Below are 24,501 nucleotides of genomic sequence, written 5' to 3'. Positions count from 1 at the left end.
GCTTGCAGGGCAATACCATACTGTATGCTTATGTGTAGAGCTAACCCACTCTGGCTCCATAAATCTACAACAGAATTTTTTGCAGATGACAAATTAACACCACCTACTCTTCTAGGTTTAGTTCTAGGTGTTGTGACGTGGTTTTGTAGCTATAATGTCCTATGTTCCTGTGTGTTGTGAACTAGTCAGCCATTTTGAACAGTAGATTGGGAAGCACAATGAAGGTACTACACAAAAAGAGATTGGAATTCTCTTTCTGTGTAGTAAAAACAAATAGACATAATCTTGTACTTGTGTCTGCAGTATTTTGGGACTACTGGACAATTGATTATCAGTGGGAATATTGATCAGTTGGTTAAAGTTGGAGAATATTGAAAAATATAGGAGATGGGCATTATGTCAATAAAGATTTATTTCTACTTACTGTCCCTAACTGCTGTCAACCAGTGAAAGTTCTGGAGGAATTTAGCTTTTTGTCCTTCAAAAAAACTCTACTGTGTTACTCCCATCGCAGTGTTGGAAAGTCTGAAAGTTAATCAGTGATATTTGTTATATCTAAAAGCATAATTCTCATGCTTTAAAATAAAACCTCAATAAATGGCTTAGAGGTTGTCTGATAAATCTGCTGGTAATGTTCCAAATTGTAAAATAATCAGTCAGCCCTACTAGTAGCTCATGAAACATTCATGAATTTCCATTTCATTAGTGAAAACAAAGAAAGGACTAATTCAAATTTGAGATTGATAAACCTGGTGAAAATTAAGGCCAACATCTTCCCTGCAAGGTTGCTGGCGGATTTTCCAAAACCACAATTCATCTCCCAGCTTGAGATGTGTGTCCGTGCCAGCGTAAAACGCTCATTTGCTTACTGGAAGGTTCCGTAAATGTAAAAGCCCTGAAAATATCACCTCAGCTCTGTTATCTGTCCTTGAGAAAATGTTTGAAGGGTTAATTACAAGGCAACCAAATAACTTGGCAACCTAAATTATTGGCAACACCGTTAAGCCAGCATGACAATATTCAAATAAATGAGGGCTAATTACACTGGTCACAAGTGATTATAGACATCCAGTATAAAAGTGATGCAGTTTAGGTAATTACTATTGGCAGAATGTTCTTTTCACCCTCTATTTTTTATTGTATTTGTTTCTTCGTGATATGTGCCATGAATTTGAATGTTTCATTATTGAAGTCATAGTCGAGCAGAGACCATATACAGTCTAGTTTGGATAAATACAGCATTGCTGGTTGATGTTTTGAAAGCTAATCTTATCTGAATGTCAGAGTAGCTGTCAGCTGTGTTTATCTTGGTAAGCAGGCCGAATAATGAAACCCAATCAAAATTTCCAATACACACAGCAAGTGAGTGGGTGCATGTGAATATATACATAATGGGAACTTTATAAATCAGGATCTAAACAGGCATATTTCAAGAATACCCATTTGAGAAATCATTGTCCAGTATTAAACATTATTTCTTCCTGCATATATTTATTAAAATCTATTCATACTATTTTCTACTTTTCAAATATAGGTTCTTGAACAATTCTTTTTTTTGTCCTGTGTCCCGTTAATACTTTTTTGTTGAGAGAGAATAATAGACACAGTGTGCACAAGGACTAAGGGGCAATGTTTTTTCCAATCTATTCATATAACTACTTTCCCTATACATTTATCAATTAAAATATTATCTAAAGTGTTTCAGGTTATGGTGATGGGTTAGGTGGGGTATATGCGTTACTGGGGGACAAGGAAAAGGTACAAGATTTGCCAAAGGGAGGAGGTGCCAAAGTAGGAAAACTGGGTAATTGGGAGGTAAAGTGGATAAAGGTTGGGCTTTAGATGGACACACTTTGCCCTAAATGGACAAGCTGACAGAAAAACCTAAAAGTAAAAAAGGGCAGATTACAGACTTAACATTTACTTCTTCCCATGGTTTGCCAAGTGTTCAGGGACTTGAATGGATACCGAAGAAGGGCCTTAAATATCCCCCTACTCCTAGAACCCTGCTACTGTATTCCTTTACTATATAGAGATAACATAAGGACCTTTCTTCCTGCAAGGCTACAAAATATCACCCCACCTCCTCATTGTTTCTGGTGTCAAACAGAATGTAATACAAATTGTTGACTGCTGTGCCAAATAGGAAGGAGTTCCTTTCACCAACATCTGCATTACTTGATACCATACCTGCATAAATAGTTTTTCCCTGTTTTTACGGTTTTTACGGTTTTTACCCACTTTCTCTCTCCCTAGCAGCATCTTTCTCTTGACTCTCTGTTCACTGCAACTTTTACAGCGATGAGGACTCCAGTGTGATGTATGAGACACCATTAACCAAGCATCAGTACTGTCACATAAGAGTGAAGGGAGTAGGTCACAAAATCCCCCCAGTGGGTGAACAAAATCGTAGGTGATCAAAGGGAGGGCAAATTTAAAAGCTGGGATAAGTGCAATTTTGTAAACAAGCTGCACTGTCCTGCATTGGCATATACCATGTTCAATGTAATATTGACATTCACATAACCATTACCATAGAATATAACATGGGAACCTAATTAAAGCAAGAGCCACCAGTCCCATCAATGTATGTATGCAGCACTACAAGACTGGCACCAAAAGATAAACTCCCAGCAATCATATATTAAAAATACAAAATAATGCAATCAAGATTTTTATATATTTGATAAATACATTTAATCTATTGAAATGTATGAAATAAATCCTCTCTACAGCAGCAATTAGTTTGCTAAAAGGGAGCGAGATGACCTAATCAGTTGCTAATCCTTTACTAGCCAACCACAGACTAGGGGCTAGCAAAGTCATAGAAAGTTGCTTAACCAAAAAAAAATCAGTTTACCAGATTGGCTGTGCTGTGTGGCAAAGCACTAAGAATTGGTTGGTGAGAAATGCAAATTCTTTAGTAGAAAAGTCAGGTATTATGTATGTATTTCAGTGGTTTATATTGTGGTTTACCTGCAGTTCACTGCCCAAAGTTTGTTTATTGGTTTGTCAATGCTTGTTAAAACTGATGCTTAAAAAGGTTCTCATTAAACTAAATAATAGTTTATTCCTGGCTGAGGAGGTTTTTTGAAAGATATCCTATCATCCTTAGCATTGCTTCAGCTGGAAATCTGCCGGTGCTGATTGTATGGCCTAATAAAGAATATTGCACAAGACAATGACACTAAATTAAATGATAGGAAGTGAAAATTGATTGACAAAGTTCACGCATTTGTGAAACAGTCTGATCACGCTCTATCCGCTTCCCATTTTGGTAATTCGTGTTTCTCCAAACTGGTGACCAAAATAGCTTTCAAGTCAGACAAGGCAGTAACATTTTATGTAGCTGATCTGAAAAAGTTGAAATATATTTATCTGTATATTCTCGCCAAGTTCTTCTCTTTTATGTGTTCTGACATTACAGTGAAGAAGTTGTAAAAGTTGACACTGTTAATGTTCAAAGCTCTTCAAACAGCTTGCCTAGGCAGGAAACAATTGTCACAATGAAGAGAGCCCTGTGTAGTTTGACAGTGCTACAGGAAAGCTGAATGTCAAAAAAAAGGCCCCAATTGTTTCTGTAGTCTTTCTTTTATGTACTTGTGTCCAAGGTTTGTTTCCTAGCTGTATACACTTCATCTGTAACTGTTAAACGGTCTGCTAATGTGTCTCTTCTGAAGGGCTTGTACATGGGCAAATACTTTTCTTGAAAATTTGATTGGTCGATTGATTAGTACATCTTCTGTAGGCAATAAAACCAGTATTTATTGACCTTTTTAACATGGAAGAACCCTTGAAATAACATTTATGTCTTCAGGGATTACCTGCAATAATTACTATATCTCACAGTGCATTAGCATAATGATCAGTGGGAAGAATGCCTCTTACATTGCTTGCCAGTGTGAAGAATATCACCCTTACAGATTGCCAAAAAGTTCAGTGGTGTCACTTAAACTGACCCTAGAGTCACAAGTTGCTCATTCCTCAAGGGACCCCTAGCAACAAGTGTTTTTGTGTTTATTAGACACCCGCTTATATCTTGGAGCATATGTATATGTAAAGGCTAAACACCCTTTTCAGTTTTAGATGTATATGGAAGGGTGGCCAAATCACCCCAATGGTGGCACAGACACTATAAATAGAGGATCAAGGCCAGTATTTCTCAACCAGGGTTCCTTCACATGTTGCTAGGGACACCTTGGGCAAATTGTGACTTGTAGGTCAGTTTATGTGACACCCCCAGTGATCTTTTTGGTTATTTATAAGGATCACATTCTTCCCACTGGCAGCAATATAAGAGGCTTTCTTCCCTCTGACCACCACACTAATGTACTATAAACTGTGGGTATAGTAACTATAGCAGGGATCCCATGAAGGCTTGAATATTTATCAAGGAGTCCCCCCATGTAATAAAAAGTTATAAACACTGATCCAGACCATTTTTGTTCCTAGATTAAATTTGGTTGGATTGACTATTGACATTTAAGTTATTATTAAACATTACCTCTATAGGCCAATATTGACCATTAGGGTGATGGAACTGGATTTAGTTGTGGAATTGTAGGTGTGTTACAGCTTTTATACTTTGAATATTCTGGGGAAAAAAATCCTGTTTGACTTAAAACATGTTGGAAGTAGACGAGGAAGGGGACCTTGTAAGGCTAGGGTTACATCTTCAGTACTGCTCTTCTAAGACATCTGTTTCATCAAAGCAGAAAATCAAATGAGAAAGCTTTTTGCTGTTTCATGACTTCTGTTCTTTTTTGACAATCTGCATTCAATTAAACTGCATTTACTAAAAAAGAGAGAAAAAGAGGTTTACCAGGGCTTTTGTTTTAAGAAAAGTCTGCGGTTAAACATTTTATTCAAGATGTGTCTACTTTTAATGTTCCTCTAGATCCTTTTATAATGGAGCTCAGCAAACCATTACTTGGTCTGCAGGATCTGTCACAAAGACTTCTTAATCAGCTGGGTTCAGACTAGTGGCATTTTACAGCAGCGGTAATAGGCTGTCACTGCTATGATATTTCAGGTATTTGCAAGCAGCTTGAAAAGCCTAGATAAATGTTTTCCTTTTTATTCTCTTTTTTTCATTTTGTGTAAAACTGCTTGCAAATGCTTACATTTATTTTCACCATACCCAAGTCTATGGAGGCAGAAGGGCTGCAAATCACCCCTAGATGCTACATGTGCAGCCAGGGCAGCACGGTGGCTCAGGGGTTAGCACTCAGGCCTTTGCAGCGCTAGGTCCTAGGTTCAAATCCCAGCCAGGACACTATCTATGTGAAGTTTGCAGCTTCTCCATGTGTCTGCTTGGGTTTCCTGTGGGTACTCCTGTTTCCTCCCAAAATTGTGCACTTAAGTTAATTGGCTTTCCCCTAAATTGCCCTTGGACTACATTAATGACATATGACTATAGTAGGGACATTAGATTGTGAGCTCCTTTGAGGGACAGTTAGTGACATGACTATGGACTTTGTACTATGCTGTGTAATATGATGGCGCTATATAAATGCTATGTAATAATACATGTGTCCAAAATATGTTCAACAACACTGCCTCACCCCACTGCCTGTGAACACAAATAATAGATGAATCCATTTAGTGCAATGTTAACCACGCAATACAGTTTGCAAAAACTGCTAGTCTGAACCCATACTTACAGTGAATAACTGTTAGTGCATTGCAAGCAAAAAGATTTTCTAGAAATTTACTTTACAAATCCGATTAATACATTCAAAGCCACTGCTCTTCTACTGCTGTTGTAATTTGACCACATTCTACCAGTTGTTTTTGTAGCCTAAGCAATTGTATTTACATGTTTTCACTAGGCCATCTTTTATTTATTATGTTATGTTTATTATGTTTTTTGGTGCCTTTTTCTAGCGTCTTTTTCAGTTCTTTAAAGCCCAAATAAAGACAAAGCTATCATGTTGAATGTGAAATATACATATAACCTTGTGATATTCCCTTGGGACTGTTTTCTAAAACTCAGTGTAGCTGTTACTTCTTTTATCTGTGCAGCTACAGGACCTCTCCTGTCTTTTACTTTCTTGGTAACAGATTGAGGTCAGGTATACTGTGATACACTGTGCAACCGCAAAGTCAAATACAGTTGACCAATTTTGTAGTTCACCATAAATTCTAAATATGGGAGTATTCATTATTATTAATAAAAATTACTATATAGATGAAGCATTGTTACTTCTTCGGCCTAATAAATGCACAAAACACCAATTCAAGCTCCTTAATTTTGTTTTCACCTCTGCTAAACAAAATTTGGGGAAGGCCTGCTCCTTGAATAACCCCAATGTGAAACAGGTGAAAAACAAGATTAATTGGTACTTTGTTAACGAATTACTGTATGCTAAATTGAATGATTCTTTTGATTTTTCCAAAACTGTGTTTAAGCCTTCGGATCGATAATTATTTACCTGGAGATTTCAATAGGGATCTACTTTCTCTGTAAAATGTTAATGTGTTCGAAAAGCCACAACCGTGTCTACTTTTGGTCTTGGGTCCCCCTCCCCTCCTGTCCATACACCCATCTTTTCTCCTCTCTTACTCCTTCTCCTCTTTCTCTATTCTTTTTGATATTCTATTTTCCTTTATTGACATGTAGCAATTGGTTTTGGATTTTTGCACTGGTGTACACATGTGATACATGTATGTTTATAAGCTCTTGACCCCTGACGGGAGTTGCAATTGCAATTGCTATTATTGGCCAAACTGTAGTATTGGTCTCTTTGTTCATTTCCCCCTTCTCCTTTATGTTTTTGTTCCCTTGTTATGTATTCTTGTTATATAAAAAAACTTTTTCCTCTAATAAAAAACTATTGAAATAAAAAAATTTAGTATACAGATGACTAAAAGCATGCCTGGTTTCATTTTGCTTAATCCTCTATGTGTCTCTGTCTGTGTGTGTTAATAGTAATAATAATAATAAAAGCCATTCAGATTATTAGCGTACAGTCACCTAAAGACTCAGTCCTACAGCCAGTATCTTTTATATGGTGACATAAACTCAAAAATTATAGGTCAATGCTTTGGGATACTTACATTAACATTTCACCCAGACTTCTGCAGCATGAGTAGGATGCTGTACGTAGCTATGCTGTGATAATAAAATATTTGTATGATATTTTGAAATTGAACTATTAAATGCAATTTCAATTAATGTCAGCGCTCGAGAGCTAAATCTTTTGTAGACTTTGTCTTTATCACTCTTGCAGCACTACCTGAACAACATTTGTAGAGCAGAGTAAATGCCTAAATACATTTTTAACATTTAATAAGGCAGAACATAATTTTTCACTGTTGATGTCACAGCTAATAAAGGGTGAATATGTCAGTTAGCATGCAGCAAAGCCACATACTCATGCTTTAGATATTAATTAGGTTACATCAGGAATTAATCCCTATTATAATGGCATTTATTCATTCCCAGAATTTATTGTTTAAGTACCTAAAAAATTCAGCCAATGAAATCAGCCAATACTGCATTTAGATAAAGTAGTGATCTTTCTGATTGATTGGCTTCCAGAGATGTATGCAGGTAGTTTACTGCTAGGAAATATCAATACGAGTTGGCTAATGTCCAGTGAGATTTGGCTTCTTTTCTGAGAAAGCTATAGAATGGTGTAGACAATACCTTGCCAAGCACAACTAACATCCTTGTCATGCCCATAAAGTGCCTTTTTTTAATGAACATACCTCAATTCCAATGTGTTATAAATAAATTCAGTCCAATTAGCCATCTTATTTCTTAAAATGTATTTCCAAAGACAAATAGATTCTGAAGAAAAAAATTCCTTGTAGGGTATTTTTATAATAATGTTTGCTGCCTGCACCTTGTACATTACCCTAATTGTCTTTGAAATCCGGGAAAAAATAATGCATTACTATTACTTTGATCAACGCCTGTAGTGCTTTTTTCGCTATTTGTTTTACAGAGACGCTGAAACCTATTTTGTGTTAAACATAAACTATATTAGTGCATAGTAGATTTCTTGTTAGTAAGCCAATTAAAAGTCCTTGATGACAACCTTTGTTAATTCTGCTCTACCTTTAAAATGAATAATGATATAATATATACTTTGGTTATCTTTTGTGTCTCTAGTCTTGGTAAATTTAAAAAAATATATTACAAAATGATATAAGATCTTTTTTTGCATGTTTAGGATTGAACGTCCTTCTGTGCAAAGATTTTTTTGAATATTTGAATTGTTAAAAGCATTTTTTATTTGTTTTGAGTGGTTTATTTGGTTTGTCCTTTTGAGAGATTTTTTACTACTTTACTACTACCAATTCCATTAACCACACAGGAAGTGACTGGAAGTCACCCCATGAGGGACACAACAGTATAAAAAAAACATCACTTACAAAAATCTTAAATCCCATGTTTTATGTTTTTTTTTTCAGGCAATGGGAAAAAAATTGCCACCAGCAGTGACATCACAAGAATCGCTGAAGACAGAAATGGAAAATAAATCAAAGTGTAAGTTATATTACTGAATTAATTTACTGTGTGTTAGACCTTAATACCCCTAAATTTTTAGACTAACTTTAGACACATACAATTTTTACAATGGAACTATTTGCATAGATTGCTATTGTATACACAGATCATACTCCAATAATAATTACAAGGGTGACACGGTAATTAAAATGATTGCTCTCGAGCTGGGAAATGTGTCAATGTTACTTCCTGTGGAATGAAGGGTAATAAAGGCATTATAAATCATCATCTTCTATCTACCTTCTATCTCAGTGGTCGCCAACCTTTTCAGACCCATGAACCACTAAATGCACGGATGCTGGACAGCTCATGCGCGGGGAGCCGTGTGTCACTCAAAGGGGAAGAAACTTCCTCCAGAGTAATGTCATGATGCCAGACCCTGCCCACTCTCCCATGGCCGGTCTGAGTCTGCGTTAGGGGAGTGAGCAAGCTGTGTCCAGAAACACAACCCCTGCATCTCCCTGAGCCTACAATTCGTATGGGGGACATGGTCCGCGGCTCTGGCCGTTGCACCCCCTCCAGCAGGGTCCTTCTCCTAACCCCACTGAGGGGTGCACTGGCCAGAGCCATGGACCACCAAAATTTTCTCGCGGACCACCGGTTGGCGACCACTGTTCCATCAATTCCCATCTAATAGAGTTTAAAAAGGGGAAGACATGTTTGAAGTCCATTCTGGGTGATAACCATAGCTACATTCTTAGATATAATGAATACCTGAGAATAGCCACCACAAGACAGGAAGTGACAACCCCTTTACCTTTTCCTGAGTCATATCTTCATTGACCAAACTGGTGAAATTAAATGATCATTGCAAGTGAGTGAAGGGGTATGGTTCCCTTGCCTGGATGATCCTTTGGCTGGTGATCCGTCTCCAGTGGCAGAAGCTTCAGTCTGATGTAGCCCTTAACATCAGGAAGAACAGTTCTGTAGGGTAACATTAAGAAGAAGCCTATCATAAATTTGGGTTTCTAATACTTCCTAGTCACTGAAGAGTTGCTTTAAGTTCATATTCTAACAAAGCATACTATATAGGGTGCACATAATTTATTAGTAGATACTAATTAGTTACTGAGCTAGCTAAAGACAAGAATGTCACAAAATATATTAAATAAATAAAGATATTTAGATAAGCACTTACGCTTTTTTTTACAACAAAATAACTCTTTTCTTGCTTTTACAGTAAATTATTTTTCTTGTTAAATTAATCTGACTTCATAATCCTTGTGATGATGTTACTTAAACTATAAGTTTGGATCTTAATTTCAGCCTTGCCTTAGTAATATCGTCAGGCTTGGCAAACTGCAGTTTCTGATTATAGTCTGTAATAGGAAATAACTCCTCCTGATTGTGACAAAAAAAGCCCTTCCCTTTCAAGATTTTCCTGCCCGTCTTGAATGTAAAACATAACAATGTCCTCCACTGTATTTTTTTGGGATGTGCCCACAAATGAATCATTTCCCAGAAACAATACAATTAGTATGCCATTCTTTAAAAATGTTTTAAAATCTATCTTTAACCGAAATTGGGAGGAGGAGAAATGCGTTCGTAAGAGGAGGGGCAGGGGTCAAGACAATCATTATGTCATTATGTAGATTGAAAACAATATGTTTTATTGTATATTTTTTTCTAGTTTATTTAGATTTGCCAGAAAGAAGCAGAAGAGGGTGAGAGGGACAGTGTACCACGATTTCCTAGAGTGCAGCCTTCATATGTTAAAATATTATGCTGCTTTTCTATAACACAAGAGATCGTCTGTAAGAAAGAGAAGATTTAGTATTCAAAAGTTTTTTCCTATCACTAAATATGAAAGTAGCAAAATATTTTAAAGAAAATAATTTCTTTCATATTGTGCACATCCACAATATCTGGCTCACATGCTGACCTTGTAGGTTTAGGCTACGTACACACGTGCAATGGTTCTCATCCAATATTCGGCTCATGGCTGATATCAGATGAGAATCTTGTGTGTGTACAGTGCTTGTCATCCATCGTCCAAACAACCATTCTGGCAGATCCACAGAAGATGAACGATCGTAATGCAAGTAAAAAGGAGAGAACGCAGTGGGGTGCCACTTCGTCATCCCCCCCCCCCCCCCCCTATTGAACAGAATGGTGCTGTATGTACAGCGCTTGTTCATGCATCGTGCAGGAAAGGATTGTGAAAGTAAGGTGTCTACTCTTTTTTCTGTAGAGATTTATTTACCAAAAAAGAATAATGCAAGGAGACAGCTACAGTTGCAGTGATCCATTTACTTAGTTGCTATTTGCAACAGCTCTGGTTTCCATTTACTTAGTTTACACAGATTTTTTAAACCTGAAAAAAGTAGAGATGTTTCTCGCAGTGCTCAATTTACAAATCTATTTTTTCCTCTATAAAATGGTCTAATGTATTATTCACACAGTTTTAACATTCCTTCTCTATTGGTACAAATCTCTTGGTTCTTCAATTGATCTTTTTTCTCATTTGATACGGTAAACTGTCATGAGCAATCAGTTCCTGTTGGTCTATTTTTAAAGTAGGGGATCTGACATTTACTGAAATATTTACTAGGTCTCTACCAGAGATTGTTTTAGTGAATGTCAGATTCACTGCTTTATAAAGAGACCCCCTGGAGTGTCTGAAATGAATCCTAGAGAAATTATCTATTTCCTGTAAAAGTATTTTTTGTAGGCAGTTACTAACAGTCATGATTGTGTTTGCATACAGATTATTGTTGCAACAATATTCACATGAAATGTTTGATTTTGTTTTTTAGCAAAAGAGTATTGTAAAGTTCTCTTCCCATATGAAGCCATCAATGAAGATGAATTGACAATCAGAGAAGGTGATATTGTGCTTGTTGTAAACAAGGTAATTTACTGAGTAATGTGCAGTCTGTAAATCCCTTCTGTCAATTTAAGTTTAATCGACTGAAACAAATGGTTCCTCTTGTTTTATAGTCCTGAGACACAACCCGCCCATCAACCTGAGCCTGCTATGCTTACAGCAGACGTGGTCCCCAGCTCTGGCCGGTGTGCCCCCCCCCAAGCGGGGTCCTTTTTCCGACAGTTGGCCTGCCGACTGGAGGTTGGGGACCCCTGCTATAGACAGAGCAGAAAATCATGGGAAATCTTTTTGCAGTGAGAGAAGTCGCTGAAATTGTAAGAGGTCCCTCCTATTGATGTTCTGGAGGCAACGAAGTTTAGATTTCCTTCACCTCAGTGAAAATGTTACCTGGACAAATAGAAATGGTGAACCTCCCCAGTAGGGACACAAAACTTTCCTAAGGGCTCACTCATACTGTTGCTGTCTGATGGGTTTGTAACATTAACAGTTAGCATGCTTTGTATGCCTTGTATTGAGCTAGATTATTTATTTGAATGGGCTGGCTATGTACCAGGCTGCACTAAAAATGGACATGCATAATTTACTGCAATGCAGTGCAGCACAGTAGTTCATTACTGGGCGTTGATCTGCAACACATATGCATTAGCAGGATGCCTAAAACTTCCGGTTTTAATGAAATCTAAAACATCTGATGTTTTAAATACATTTTAAATACTGACTTTGGTGAAGTAAAGAACTGAGACCTTCCTATATTTGCAGCTGGTTACTTGGTCTCTTTATTGTGTGAACACCAGAGATAATTTTCAGCACATTCTGTAAACATTGGCAGAAAATGAAATTTAATATTTATCTTCTGTTTTTGTCTACTGTATGAAATGCCAACCACTTGATGCAATTAGTGCATTTTCCTGTATGTAAGTCTGCCATTACTGGTCCCCCCTAGGAAATACTGGTTGCCTGGCTTCCTCTGCCTTTATTAATTATTGACCTATAATAAGTATTAGTTGTTTAGAATGCTTGATCTGCATTTAGCTATGACAGACTATTTATTTTCCTAATTACAGATTTCCCTTAATACCCCCCAACTGCTGCATATAGGTCTGTTTTACTAAACAGACTTAAACCACCACCAGAATATGGGGTCCACCTTCAGATTTTAGGTAATGAAGCTGTATTGTGTTTTAAGAGCTGACAAGCCCTGTAGCAACACATTAAACAAGTCCCTAAAGGAAAAGTCCCCTTTCATGTCTGTTTTATCCAAAATTCCACACCAAAGCAGATTTCCTGTAGAAGTTTCTATGGCTTTTTTAGGCAATAAAGTTCCTTGTCTGATGGCCTATTCACACATATTGATTTACACATGAGTATGCAGTGCATAAGGGCAACCCAGTCAGTTGGAAAGGCTACAAAAATCACGGAGTAGCAAAAATGTACTTAACTCGGTTACCTTGCTGCATTGGTGTAAATCGGCATTTAGTAACCACAGACATCAATGATCTTTTTATCTATCTTCATAGGGGGTAGTCTTCTCACTGATCAACAATTTGGGGGTCTTTCTCCCAATGACCACTTATTTAGGAAGCCACAACACTGACCTCCAAGAAGGCATGTTTCCTTTGAGCATGTAAGAAAGCATTTTCACACAACACTAATGTAAGGGGCGTTGCCATTTTATTTGTATGTGTTTCTTTTTTGGTTATTTGTTTCATTTCATGATTATTTTGTTTTATAGAACAGGGGTTGTTATATAAGATTTGGTTGTGGTCTGAAATACCCTAGGAAAGACATATTCTTTATTCTTGTAGGCAAAGTTACAACTTAACAATCACGGTAATATACTTTTAAGTTTTTACTTTTTTTTATACTTTTAAGTAATATACTTTTAAGTTTGAAGTTTTAATTGCCTGAGACAAGCCAAATGATTTACAGGGTGTGTTAAAAAGATTGAAACTGGTATTTCCAAACTCACACAAATATTGCCAGTCAGGTATTAATTATACCTATCACCTACCTGCTCTATGTTGTTTCACTCTATTTTACTAATTGTAATACATTAATATAGAGGGGATAGATAACGGATGTGTCAGAGGTGTTTATTTTGCCATATATTTTCAGTAAATACCCAAAATATTAGGCATGCCAACAAACAGTAAATGCTAGAAACTGCATCGTGCTGCTTGAACAACGCAGGAATGTATGCTTGTTCCACATTGTGACAAATGTGGGAAGTTCTTGGCAGGGACATAGACAGTCATCACATTCTGTGTGCATTAAATATATCTCTATGTTCTCTGAAAGCTAAGCATCTGTGCCAGAAATATTTTATTTCCCTTATGAGAACCAATATGTTCTGAGATAATAGCCCGTTAAAAAAAAAAAACTGGTTGCTTGAATGTGACCATAAATCTGGTGATCCCTGATGCATCCATGCCTGGTACTGTAGCTTACTGTATGTAGCTTAAGGGGAAGATTGGGCTTGAAATATTAGGGAAAAGTTTTGGTTCTTGAGCAGTACCAATATAACAAGCGAGGGAAAGCATTAGGACTTTCTTCTACAGGTAACTAATGCATCAGAGAGAGAGAGAGAGTAGAGGGGTACATTGAGTGCCATTTTGCATTTGAAAATTGAGAGAAGCAGCATACTACATCTCATTAAAAAATGTCCCTAAGACAGGCATTAGTAGTCCTTATTAAAACAATAACAGGATTATTTTACCACTTTTAATTAAAAGGAAGTTTCTTCCATCAGGTTCCGTGTCATCCTGGTACCGTCTTCAGGTGCTAGGCGCTGCCATCTTCTCTCTGTCCTTCCGGGTTCTTCTTCCTACATCACCCGACGCAGACGCGAGATCCAGTGATGTAGATGGGAAAAAACTTGACAATCTCACTGCACATGCGTGATATCGGCAATTTCTTTCCCTTCTGGTAAAACGGCTTCTGCGCATGCCCAAGGTGCTCGGGCATGGGCAGAAGGAACCGCCAAAATGCCTCCTGGGATACGTAACGTAGGTATCTTGGAAGCCTCTGCGGTCCTGTTCATTCTTAAGGGGGGCAGTGCTGCATAAAGGTGTTGCACTTAAAAAAGAAAAAAAAAACAAACAGAAGTTTTACTTTATATAAAAGGGTTGTCTATTCTTTTATGTAAAGTGAAAATTCTGAGTTTAGGTACGTTTTAATATGTGTACATATAACACAACAGATTATGGTGAGGTGGTACAAAAGGATCCAAACAGCCCTCTAGGGAACCGGAAAAAAGCACTTGTTGTTTCCTTTCAACATTCTATTTAGTAATGCTCAACTTACCTAATATGGGGGGCACTGTGCAGCCCCTGACATTACTTTAGTACATTACAGAAAGTATCATACCCTGGATATACTACAGTAGGTGGTCGGAGACCCCTGATTTCCACAGCATGGGAGGTAGGTTTTTCTCCACGGAAAGAACTTGGACGGCAGACTAGATTCCATAGGCCTGACTTATTAAAGCTCTCCAAGCTGGGGAGGATACACTTTCAGCAGTGAAGCTGGGTGATCCAGCAAACCTGGAATGAATCTCCTCCAGGATTGAAAACATTTGTTAACAAATAGCAAATGACTTTTAGGAAATCGATTCCAGGTTTGTTGGATCACCCAGTTTCACTGATGAAATGGTGTATCTTCTCCAGCCTTGGAGAGCTTTTTTAAATCAGGCCCCATAAGTCCACAAAGAGGACACAGGACAACTCTGGATTTTTAACAGAATTACCAGGTAATGTTTGTACTTATCAAACAGAAACAACACAGACCAAATAAAAGCAAATAAAAGGGCTTTTGTTAAGGTTGAATTTCCTTAACTGCCCACGTGTCACAAATTTAAAATTATCCTATTCTTGGTTTAATGCCAATATCACTCAAAACTGAAGCACAGCTTAAAACAAAAAGTAAAACTATAAAAAGAAACCAAATTGTTCTGAATCTTGCTTTGTCCTATATTTTGTGATATATTTTGATATACTGTTTCATATTTACAGTCGTCCACCCCCATGAGCTATATGAAAATAATTTTTACTAAGCTGAAAATCATAATACTGCAACAGTGGCAAACTGTGGAGGGTAGAGAACACATTCTTAATGCTAATTAAGGCTAATTGGATGTAATTTTCTTTCAAATTTGCCATTATGCTATACTGCAAACCAGCTGAGACATTATGGCATTATTCAAATGCAAAATAACAAAATAAAGTAAGCACAATGTAAACTATAAAATAAATTGGTTTAAAAATGGCTTAAGCTAAGTAAAAAAACTACAAAATGTAACTTTTAGTATGATGTGTTATGCATCATATCTATATATCTAATATATATAATTGCTTACTATTGTGTTAAACTGACTAAAACTGTAAAGAGAATGTAAGTTGGTGTATATATGTTTTCTTTTTTTATGGTCAGGACTTTTTAATTGAATTTATTTAGTCAGGTAAATATGAAATCTTGCCTGGAAATCGAGGAACTAATGCGTCTTATCTGTCGTGCTTAAAAATGCTTTATATTTACAGATGTCAGGAGCTAAAATTTTTACATATAACTGAATCAGATTGGTGATCCGTCCCCTGCCTCCCCTTGCCTGGCTGCTATGTTGAGATGGCTAAATTCAATCCTAAAGAGTGACAGAGCCTGTATTCCAGTTCGTGCTTTGCCCTCTCTTTAGACTATCCATAATTCTTAACAATTACAGTGTCATATAAACACACATGGTTGTTCTTGTTTTGTAAAATAAAGTTTTTAATAAAATAGTCTTAAAAAATACTTTATAACTTTGTTCTTTAAAAAAAATTGCCTGCAAAAGTTATCCTCATGCTACTGTTTTCTGAAATATTTGTAGCAGTCATTGGACCTCTATTTACTTTACTGGTACTCTTTTTAGCAGCCAACTTTAAACTAAATGCATCATATATCTGAGAAGGAATGTAGGCTATGTTCAGACAGGTGTTTGTAAAACTCTCTGTGAAGTGCTCCCCAGGGCCATTTTCAACCTCTAAGTGTCCTGTTACATTTGTTAACAGTTTTTCAACATCCATTTGTAAGCTTTGTTTCAAATGGCAGACTTTCTGTGCTGTGGCATGAAGCGTACCATACTGCACCCATACTGCAGCCAAATCCATGTACAAAATGAGATTTCCACCCCCTAGGTTGTTTCTACGATAACAAGGGCATTGGAGAGACTGAGGACTGGCTGTGGTGAACTGCAGTGGTCATGCTATCAAATTTTAATTGTTACATTTGGGCTGGTACATAAACACAGTAGCAATACTTCCTGGACATTATTTAAAGGTCACTGATTTGCAGCATAGAATTACTATTTATTAAAGGATCTGTATATCTCTTCAGTGATGTGTCAATCCACTTTTAAACTGGGTACACTAGCATTGTGGACAACACTCTACAATTCTGGATAATGGCAGATAGTTACTAAATGAAGCTTGAAACTTTGTTTAGGCCTGTACTGAGGATATATGGCTGCCATTGCTGGGCTCACTTTCTACAAATACAAGATCCCTGGCTGTCATGGTGATCTATTGGGCTTGATTTATGAAAGCTCTCCAAGGCTGGAGAACATACACTTTCATTTTTTTAATTTTTTTGACACACTGAGCCAGATAACATTTGCCAAATACTTGCTCAGGGTAAGTGACTTGGGAAGTACTAACAAAATAGGCCTGATTTTTGAAAGCTCTCCAAGGCTGGAGAGGATACACTTTTATCAGTGAAGCTGGTTGATCCAGAAAACTTGAAATGGATCTGGTCCAGGATTAAAACATTTGCTAACAAACAGCAAATTACTTTTCCATTTCAGGTTAGCTGGATCATAAATCAGGCCCATTGTTTTAAGTACTTCCCAAGTCACTCACCCTGAGCAAGTATTTGGTTTAGGATTTCCCCCTTTACTATAGTGATATGTGCCAAATGTTATCTGGGTCAATGTGTCAAAATAATAAAGGCAAAGACATCAAGACAACTAGCATTTTTAGATGAAGGCCAGATGGTGGCCTCTGTATTTCTTTCAGGATGGGTTTACTTTAAAGCATAAATGACTAATAGATATTATATTGGTTTAGTATTTAGGAGTTTACTCAGTAAGCATCAGGTACAGGGTGTTCAGCCCACGTTTATTGTAAAAGTCAGTACAACATGTTTCTTCCCACACAGGGTTATGTGCAGCACAACTCCACAGGGATAAAAGAGATGTTTTGTCAGCTCTGGGCTTTCTGTTACTGCCACAGATGGATCTTACAAACACATGCTCTCCAGTTGTCATTCACAGACAATACATCATTTTTCATTCCCTCTTCGCTTCTGATTCTGATTAGGAATTTTCCACCTTTTTTTCGGAACTTATTTATGGCTGGGATAAAAAAAAACCTGGGATAAACCAAAGGATTGTGAGGGCCAGAGAACCTGACTTCTCTTTCTTTGCCCATACCCCAGAGCCCTCAGTTGATATAGATCCTGAGTCCCATCAAAGCAAATAGGAGTTATAACTGCATGTAGTTTTATACTATATTTTTAGGTTTTGTCATAGTACACAACTGGAAGAGTTTATGTAAAAATAATCACTTGTCAAAAAATGATTCACGCACCTATCATCCTATTTAGCCAAATTGTGTCCACAGAGTTAAGCTGCGTACACACGGCAAATTTTTCTCGCCCGATAATCCGTATCGGCCAATTATCGGGCGAAAATCTGCCGTGTGTACAGTCGGTCGTCGTCCATCGTCCGACGACCGTCCTGGCGGATCCATGGACGATGGACGACGACCGATCCTAATGAAAGGGAAGGGGAGAGCGCGCAGCAGGGTGCCGCTCCGTCGCTCTCCCCCTCCCCTCTCCATAGAGCATGAACGGTGCTGTATGTACAGCATCGTTCATGCATCGTGCAGTCTTTTCTCGTTGGAAAGGATCGTGAAAGATCCTTTCCAACGAGAAAAATTGCAGGTGTGTATGCAGCTTTAGGTGCCTATGTTGATGGGCTTTTGGTTTACTTCAAGCATGTATTGCTTGTAACTATCCAAATGCAAAACTCACTTCAAATAGGTCAAATGCAGTTCAGAAGGAGGTTAGCTGGAAGGCAGATGTACCTGTCATTAAATTCTAAATGATCGTAAATGTGTCTAAAACGTCTATCAAACTCAAGCCATGAATAAAAGCTTAAAGCCCATTGTCCCTAAAGTGAAAATAAATACTTATTTGTAAAAATGAATTGTTTCTTACGCTCTGGGTGAAACCTGGAAGTACAGTAGAAACCTGCCACTGGATTAAAGGCATGATACAGAAGTTACACGTTACAGAAGTATTTTCAGAAGCCAAAAACTCTGTCTCCTGTTCCTCACTGCACTTGTTCCTTCTGACAACCCTACTGCTGAGTTTGGTGGTGACATAGAAGTTGGCAAGAAAAGGGTTGAATCTTCCAGGAATCCTGGTTTATCATCTTTTATTAAGTTTTTATCATCTTTTTTTATTGGAAATTATAATATTTACACTTCAGTTTAGTGACAGTTGTGTGACACATTTTTTTTAGATTTTGTTTAGTTGTACTGCTTCTTATGTCTTGCATCAAATACAGCACATAGCACAATTCATGGAGAATATCGAGAAAGTTTTCATTTATTATAACATATACCTTGAAGTTTTATGGCTGAAAGCCACTGAACTAAAATTTGATATTGATGTTTTTGGTGTGTTTAAAAATGACAAAGTTTTATAGAATACAAATTTAATATAAAGGTCAGAAGAGCTACATCTTGGCAGCAGTTGTTCTCGTAGCAATCAGTATTTTGAAAATGAAACCATTTAATGTATTAAGATTATTGAGACAGATATTTAAAGCCAGAGAAAATAGCTTTTTGTAATAAAATTTCTGTTTTATCTAGGATTGTGTGGATGCAGGTTGGTGGGAAGGAGAGCTGAATGGCAGGAGAGGAGTGTTTCCGGATAACTTTGTTAAGCTTCTTCCTCCAGATTTTGAAAAGGAAATCCATGTGAGTACTCATATGTATTGAGTAGTTTATACTAATCTTATTGGAAGGAGCCATCATCTTCCTTGCAGCCCTCAGCTGTATAATGTATTAAGCTGCAAAATGTTTTACAGACCTATAAGTCTACATTTGCTTGTGCTGACAGCCAGCAAAAGGCACCAAAAGAAAGCATACCGCTAACAAACATACATAAAGCAGGCCTCATTTGCAAACACATATGAGAAAAACACAGCACTCTGCACAATGTGGTTCTATTATTATTTGAGTAATTTCACCTGGATCGATATCTATAGAAATGACTTATCTCAGAGGAAGTTGCATGATATAGAAATGAGAAGTCTTGGCTTAAAGGAACCGTCTGCAAGTGTTCTGTTTATTCTCTAGGCATGTTTCCCCCACTGTTGTCTTTTCTTTCTACTTCAAACTTAGAAACAGTATTCAAAGAGTTACCTTTACCTCCATTGGGATTTTCTTGTTTTTGTGAAACATGAAGAATGTCTTTTTATAGCATAGTCTGTTATTAGCCCCTAAATGGCCCGATTCTCTCCTTACCCAAGTTTGATGCTTTGAATTGGGCCTGAAATAAATTAATTATAACAGTTCTGTTTTATTGAATATTTTCTGAAAATTAACTTAAAATGGATTATTTTTCATTTATCTGTTCGTTTTTAGTGTTATACTTCTGTTGTAAATTCTGCATTATAAGCATTAAAAGCTGCATTACAAAACTAGCAATTACAACCAGTCATATCCAAGCTTTCATCAAATTTAGCATAATGAGAAGAAAGATGTTTGCTGATTTCTCATTGCCTTATTAATAAAAAAAAAGTGACCAGAAGACAATTTACACAGTATGCTGAGATTCCTAGTTTTCCCTACATTTGGCATTGCATATTGGAATTTTTGCCAGCTGGCTACTTCTAGTTAAAAAAAAAATAAGCAGGATGCAGATTTGGGCAACGTGACGCTGACAAGGATACAGGACCTATTCATAATGGTTGCTGCATATAAAACATAAATAAAGAATGTTACAGTTTTCATAATTTTCCTAAAATGCCAAGGATGCTAAGATGATGCTAAAGAAAACCTCAACCCAAAATAGACCTTGCTTTGTGTTAATGTAATGTTAGGTTGTGTGACTGGGTACTTATGAGCTGCTATAAAAACATGTGCAGTAGTTTACTGTTATTGTGAATAGAGACATTTTAGGGTTATACTTATATACATTTTGCCTACTAAATGTGTTCAGCAGAAGTATCATCTTTTTTGTTCTATGCATCTCTATTTGCTTAGAACAAATAAACCAGCTGTTTTATTATACAAAACCACTATGCAAACTATATTGTGTGTTATACCTATTTTTTCCTATAACATAGGAGTTGAAGTTCTAAAAGAATTTAAATGGTTCTTATAGCAAAGCGAATTATCCCCTTGTCATGGATAATTCACTTAGCTTAGTGAATGAGGTGAATCTCTGCTGGCTTAATCATTCATGTGTCATTGGCAGACACAAATCGTTAGATTTCCTTACATATGATTAGATATTCTTTGCAAACTGATTTTTTTTTTACCTCATTCACTAAGCTAAGGGAAATAAATATAATCCCTGCAAGGGGATAATTCAAAGCTCAAAATCCAAAGGCAAGCCTGAGTGGCTTACTTCAAATCACCATTGCATTTATTACTTGAAAGATTCTGCATTAGTTATGTTCTATAGATTCAGGTAAAATTTGTTGAAAGGTTTTGAAGTATTTATTTAGGCTTGAGGGTATAGTGATTATGTGGAGTGTTACTGGGAGCCATAGATTTAGTAAACTAAAACCTGTCTTTAAAAGAGAAGATAAAACATGGTCAGTTCACAGCAGAGAGGACAATGAAATTCAGTGCCAGGAGAATTCATTTTGCATCTTGTGGTCCTGAAATACAGCATTATGTGAAGGTAAATATATTTCTTTTTTGTCAAAGGAACAACAAAACAGACTTGCAGTGTTATATGGAGTATTGCCTGCAGTTTTAGGTCTGTTTGCCTTTTATTAGCAAAAATAGGCTGACAAGGCCTCAGGAACCATGAGTAAATTGCAGTAATTACAGGGTTTCTGTTTAATTCATTGGTGGGTGCAAATTACACCCACCTACCTGGGTCAAATTAAGTCACCCATTATACAGAATTAAAGATTTAATGACAGAAATTGTTGCTACTCGTGTTGTATATGACCCTCCTAAGACCTTTTTACTGCATACAATCTTTTTTTACTTTCTCATCACATGTTCACCTGGTAATTTACCCTAAAGCATTAATGTAACCAATTCTTTTCTGCCTCTAAATGTATCCGTATAAATATCCTGCTTGTAAAGCATTGCATTTTTCTGTATGTATGGATAAAAAAACATTTTATGTGCTTGTTACTTATTATTATTTTTAAGGAAAGATATTTTGAACAAGGAGCTTAATTTATAATCTACTCATTTTATATTTGTGCAAATATTAATGGTCAGTCCACTCGAAGTGATAGGTTGGTTAGGTTGGAGCTTAATAAACTCCTTAGACCCCATTTTATAATAAAACATTCCCTTGTGAAAAATCTTTCAGGTCTTTCAGGTCTATGTGATTCTGCTCTAGGGAATGTCAGGTTCGCTGTTTTATAAATAGAGCCCCTGATATCCTATGTGTTTTTACTATTTAAATTTCAAGAGCTCCATGCCACAGTTTCTGTTGCTCTCCCCTGTAGTGTTTTGGTTGCTCCTGAAAATTTTTATTTCAGTTCTTGATGTTGCATTCTCTATAATAATAAATGAATACATCTAAAAGCGGGAAAAGGAACTTTCATGATGGTTACATCTGGGGGGCAGCTCCAGAAACTGCAGTTTAAATAAATGTCAGAACACTGATAAAGTCCTCAAGACATATACAAAGTTGCCAGGTGCCCAACTCCAGACACATATATTTTTGCTTGATTTTTTCATCTTTATTACCCACAATAAAACTAAAATATTTTATTTACTTCAGGAGCTTTCTTTAGGCTTTGCTGATAGTTGGGGATATGTAAATTGATAGCTGCGCCTCCTGGCTTGGCTCTATGATAGACTCCAGGTCTTGTATTGTGCCTCCTGCTGCTATTTCATTAACAAATCACAGCTCGGTGATGATGTTGCAGTGGTTCTCAGTAAATTGCACATCTGGGGTGGGGGGGAGGTCAGATGCTTAATGCAGAAACTGATGTCTATCATATACAGAGATCACTCGAAAAAGTTGTTTCACAAAAATTAACTTTAGTTTTAGAGATGATAACCCCCCCTGGATGTAGGAAAGTTAAAAGGGAATTTCAATTTTAGTACAGTATTCACAAGCATTTGGTCCTTTTTCGCTTCCCAGTCTCCAGCAGCTTGAAGAAAGATTGCCAGGGGTACCATGCAGCATGTCTAGTGGGTATGCAGAAATAGGTATTATACCCAATGGGTCTTGTACAGCAGAAGTGGAGAAAAGTGCCTGTAATGTCCATAGTGACTGGTTAGATGCTTGTTTTATCAGGGGGTACATAGGTTCATAGGAGATTCTCCCATACTTTTATATATATCAAAACTTGCTGGGTACTGATTTGACCTACACAGGTTTTAGAAGAACTTTAAATATTTATACTCTGACCTCAGGGTAAAATACTCCTCTGATTATGGTAAATTTTATAATCATATTTATTATGTGATATTACAGCTTTCAAACCTGCTGCAAACTTAACTCCCCAGGACACTTTTACTCCCAACTACATTGAACTGCATGCAGACCACTAAAATTACTCTGTTAATGGGTTTTGGTTATTACAAAACTCTGACTAAAAAGGTAAAACATTGTTTTCTGTTCTGAGAACGGTAAAATTTCATTTATTTAAAAAAAAATGAAAAACATTTAGCCAATAATTATATGTATTTATGAAAACTAAAATATATTGCATTTTACAGGTTTGCATGATTCAGTTGTATACTAAGCACAGCATTTTAAATTTAACTAAATGAATATACCGTACATATATTCCTGCTTGTCCTATCGTATTGGAACTGTTGAGAGTAATCTCTAGAGAACATTATATGTAATGTAAATATGCACCTGCTAAGCCCGGTAAAATCTTTCATCAGCAAATCCATTAGGGAAGTTAAATAGCACATTAGACTGTTAGCGGCTGCTGAATTCATGTTTATTTAGGGATTATAGGTGTATTTTGTGTGAATACAGTAATTTTTCCATCATATAACATTTACAGGGAAAAATTAAGCTAAATATATGTAAAACTTTCTGAAAGGCAACTCAATTTATCTTAGTTTTCAGCTTTTCTCAAGTAACCTGTAGAAGGACATGCAATCAGAAATAGCACGATGCCACCGTATGCATTACCATAGGGTAGATGTACAACTTTCATAAGAAGAAAGTAGACATAGTCACAGGTAGAAATTCCGTTGCCATTTTCAGGAATGTGGGTATATTTAGCCATAGTTGTAAGACCCGTTGTTTATTCAGTAGAGTCCATATTATCTGCATACATACATTTGTGTGGTAGCATGGCTGATTCAAAATAGCAAGGTATTCATTGTACATCTATATTAATGTCACTCATATCCACACTAATCAGCATTAGACATCAAGAGTAATAACATTGTTCTGGTACTTCTGCAATGTTGTCACACACATATCCTGGCTGGAAATAAACATATCTTATGATTAAGACCCTATAAAAATTTGTTGGTCCAGAGAAAGTAAAAAAAACCCCTGGTACAATTTGTTTCAACAGGGGAAAAAAATTCCTTCCTGATTCCATGAGGCAATCGGATGTTCCCTGGATCAACAGTCTCTGTTTACTTTAAAGCCTTAATCCCCAGTTATATTCTGTGCTTCTATAAAAACATCCAGCTTTTTCTTAAAGTAATCTATATTAGTTGCTAAAACGACTTCCTAAGGGAACCGATTCGACATTTTCACAGACCTTACAGTGAAGAATCCCTTCCTTATCTGGACCTTAAACTTCTTTTCCTCCAGATGCAAAGAGTGCCCTCTTGTTCTCCGTAATGATCCTACAGTGAATAATCGGGAACACAGTTCTCTATATGGAGTGTTTATATATTTATACAGGGTGATCATATCCCCCCTTATACGTCTC

The 24,501-nt window shown here is 36.7% G+C and overlaps 1 protein-coding gene across 3 annotated transcripts in view; it reads left to right on the top strand.

The window, feature by feature from the left end:
• The window catches only part of SH3KBP1 (SH3 domain containing kinase binding protein 1), a 198,463-nt gene that overhangs the window by 138,777 nt on the left and 35,185 nt on the right, over positions 1–24,501 (top strand). For all 3 annotated transcript variants that reach the window (XM_072428055.1, XM_072428065.1, XM_072428074.1), the window contains 3 exons: positions 8,422–8,497; positions 11,275–11,369; positions 19,253–19,360. In XM_072428055.1, coding sequence (XP_072284156.1) covers positions 8,422–8,497; positions 11,275–11,369; positions 19,253–19,360 — 279 coding nt within the window. The remainder of the gene's footprint in view (positions 1–8,421; positions 8,498–11,274; positions 11,370–19,252; positions 19,361–24,501) is intronic.

This window comes from Pyxicephalus adspersus, chromosome 1, assembly GCF_032062135.1.
Source record: "Pyxicephalus adspersus chromosome 1, UCB_Pads_2.0, whole genome shotgun sequence".
In the NCBI taxonomy this organism is placed as follows: domain Eukaryota; kingdom Metazoa; phylum Chordata; class Amphibia; order Anura; family Pyxicephalidae; genus Pyxicephalus; species Pyxicephalus adspersus.
This window is presented reverse-complemented; position numbering and strand designations above follow the sequence as displayed.